Here is a 2,694-nt window from a genome sequence, read left to right on the forward strand (position 1 = left end):
CTTCATCAAAATAGTTAAACAAAAAAATGTTCTCCTAAACATAATAAACCTAGTCTTCATTTTTTGTTTTCTGGTGGTCTGAATCCAGGATTCGGAACAAACTTCATGAAGTTAAAAAGTCTTGTTACGGTCCCCTGTGATGCACCTTGCATAGGATGAGACGGAGGAAGAGTTGTGGGCTGAGTGGTTGCTGGTGGGGTGGGAGCAGTTTGGGTGGTTGCTGCTTGAGAGCTGCTTCCTGGAGTTGCCTTTTCTTGTTTGGATGACTTCCTTTTGGGAGGCAGTTTTGGTGGCCTCACAGGAGGAGGCAAGACCTATTAGTGAAAACATGTATAATAGTTAGTAATAGTGGAAAAGAACATGCACATAATAAGATTGAATGTGATTTAATTTTCTGAACCTCTTGAGAGTCATCGATTTGTGATAATGGTGGTTGACTGGCTTCAAGTTGAATTTCGGTGGGGGATTCTGGGACAACGCTGGCTTCACCACCATTAGCAGCTGGAGGTTGGACAGCAGCAGCCCCTGCAGCAGCAGCAGCAGCAGCCACCTCATCAGCAGCTCTCTTTTCGCAGTTTCTCTTGGTGTGTCCCGATTCACCACAATAACGACAGTGACCTTTTTGATAGATTCTTTTCATCTTCTTGCTCTACTTTTTACCCCCACTTGGCTCCTCATCTGCATCCTTTCTTCTTTTTTTCGTAAGTGGACCTGGTTTCTTTTTAAATTTAGGTGCTTGTGGTCTGTTATGTGGTGACTTTTCCCATAGGGCTTGACCTGGAATTGGATTGATATGGAAGGTATATGTGTTATTATATGCCTCCATTGTCAACCACTGGTGACAAAACTCATCTAGTCTTCTACCAACCCTTGCCAATGCAGCACAAGCATGCACACACGGCATCCCTAAATAACATTATCATAAGTCCAAAGATTACCAATATTAAGCCAATAGTCAAGAAAAAAAATAACAAAGGAAGAAACTAGTAAAAGTATCTCACCACTCAATTGCCAAAAACCACATGTGCAGAGCCTCTTTCCCAGATCAACAACCATGTTAGTCGGCCACCCGTGAACCTCGAATTTCTCGTACTCAGAGTCACCAGACCACATCGGGACCCAACTCTTTAACTCCTTCCTTATTTTTTCCAATCTGCTGCGCTGTATAGGTGGTAGAATACCAGTGTTGGAATTAAGCTTCACTTTGTTCCTAGCGATTGACCTCATTGCATACAGTTTGACTTCCTCTAACAGTGTAATGATAGGTTTGGCTCTAGCTTCTTTGATCCTTGAGTTGAAGACTTCACAAGCATTGTTGTAGATATTGTCTATTTTAGGTGCGTTGCTGAAGAAAGCCCGGCTCCAAGAGTCTCTAGGCCACTTGTTCAAATACTCCCAAGCTTTCTTGTTAACCCTCTCAATTTTTTTTATACTCTCTAGGAACCCATCTTGGCTGGTGCACCTTGCACACTCCCATAGCAACCCTCTCAGATGGAGATCTTTCCACTGCTTATTGAAGTTCTTCCATAAGTGCCACACACAGAATCTGTGATGGACACCAGGAAAAACTTCCTTAACAGCATGGATTAGGCCCTGATTTCAAAAAAGAAAATAGTGACATACAAGTTATCGAGCATCAAACTGATCCCTTTAGTTTTATAAGTGACATAAATTTGGTCCCCTAAGTTTTATAAGTGACATAAACTTAGTCCCTAAATTTTTATAAGTGACATCAATTTAGTCCCTGTTCGTTGCAGTACATATCAGTTCAATATATATATACCAGTTCATCCAGCAGTAATCCATCTATCTAGGCAAAGCATTTGTACATTATAGCAAAATTATACAACAACACAGCAGTTCATTACAATACAGCAGTTCAGCAGTTCAACATATGTAAAACAAAATTATACAACAACAAAACAACAAAAACATGGACCAGCCTATACAAATTATATCAGAGCAGCCTATACAAATTATGTACTCTATGCAATTACTCATGTTAATATCAGAGCAGCCTATACAAATTATACAACAACAAAATTTAAATAAAAAAATGGATAAAACGTACCTTCTGCATATCTGAAATGAAACAGAGCTTGTGTTGCTTATAATCTCCCAAGTCTTGATGAAGTAATTCCAAGAACCACCTCCAGTTTTCAGTATTTTCAATAGGGACAATTGCATATGCAATCACATATATGTGATTGTTTGCATCTTGTCCAATTGCAGACAAGATCTGGCCACCATGCTGGGTCTTCAGAAAAGCTCTATCCAACCCTATGAGCGGTCTGCAGCCAGCCAAAAATCCCTTCTTACAGGCATCCAAGCAGATGTACATCTATTCAAATATTGGTTCATCATCAGAGTTGGGCTGAGGGATAACTCCAACTGTGACAATAGAGCCTGGGTTACTCCTAAGCAGTGTCAGCCCATAATCCCTTACCATCCCATACTGGGCAGCAGCATCACCATACACAACAGCCCTAGCATCTCCTAAGGCCCTAGTCAGTGAACACTTGCTTAGTTCCAAGTCACATTTTGTCTTAAAATACTGAGCAGCCTCACAGTGTCTTAAGTTAGGATATTTTCGTAGCTTCTTTACCAATTTCCCCGCCAGCCACTTCCTATTAGCCAATCTATTTTTGGTTTCCCTTGCACAAGTGTGATCATCATTGAATGTCTTGATCTGCC

The 2,694-nt window shown here is 40.8% G+C and overlaps 1 protein-coding gene across 1 annotated transcript; it reads right to left on the reverse strand.

Annotated features, from left to right (window-relative positions):
* Positions 1-649: 649 nt before the first annotated feature.
* LOC107612987 (uncharacterized) lies at positions 650-2,341 on the reverse strand. The gene is made up of 4 exons (XM_016314803.1): positions 2,072-2,341; positions 1,784-1,810; positions 1,002-1,593; positions 650-906 (listed from the first exon to the last, which is right to left on the reverse strand). The coding sequence occupies exons 1-4, from the start codon at positions 2,339-2,341 to the stop codon at positions 650-652; spliced, it is 1,146 nt and encodes a 381-aa protein (XP_016170289.1).
* Positions 2,342-2,694: the final 353 nt, after the last annotated feature.

Source organism: Arachis ipaensis, chromosome B1 (assembly GCF_059453495.1).
Source record: "Arachis ipaensis isolate K30076 ecotype BB chromosome B1, ASM5945349v1, whole genome shotgun sequence".
In the NCBI taxonomy this organism is placed as follows: Eukaryota; Viridiplantae; Streptophyta; class Magnoliopsida; order Fabales; family Fabaceae; genus Arachis; species Arachis ipaensis.

Coding starts and splice junctions, on each gene's coding strand:
- LOC107612987 (XM_016314803.1), bottom strand. CDS start 2,341: ATGTACATCTGCTTGGATGCCTGTAAGAAGGGATTTTTGGCTGGCTGC. Junction 1,594..1,783: donor GATTACTGCTGGATGAACTG/GTATATATATAT, acceptor TTTTGAAATCAG/GGCCTAATCCATGCTGTTAA. Junction 907..1,001: donor TGGTTTTTGGCAATTGAGTG/GTGAGATACTTT, acceptor AATGTTATTTAG/GGATGCCGTGTGTGCATGCT.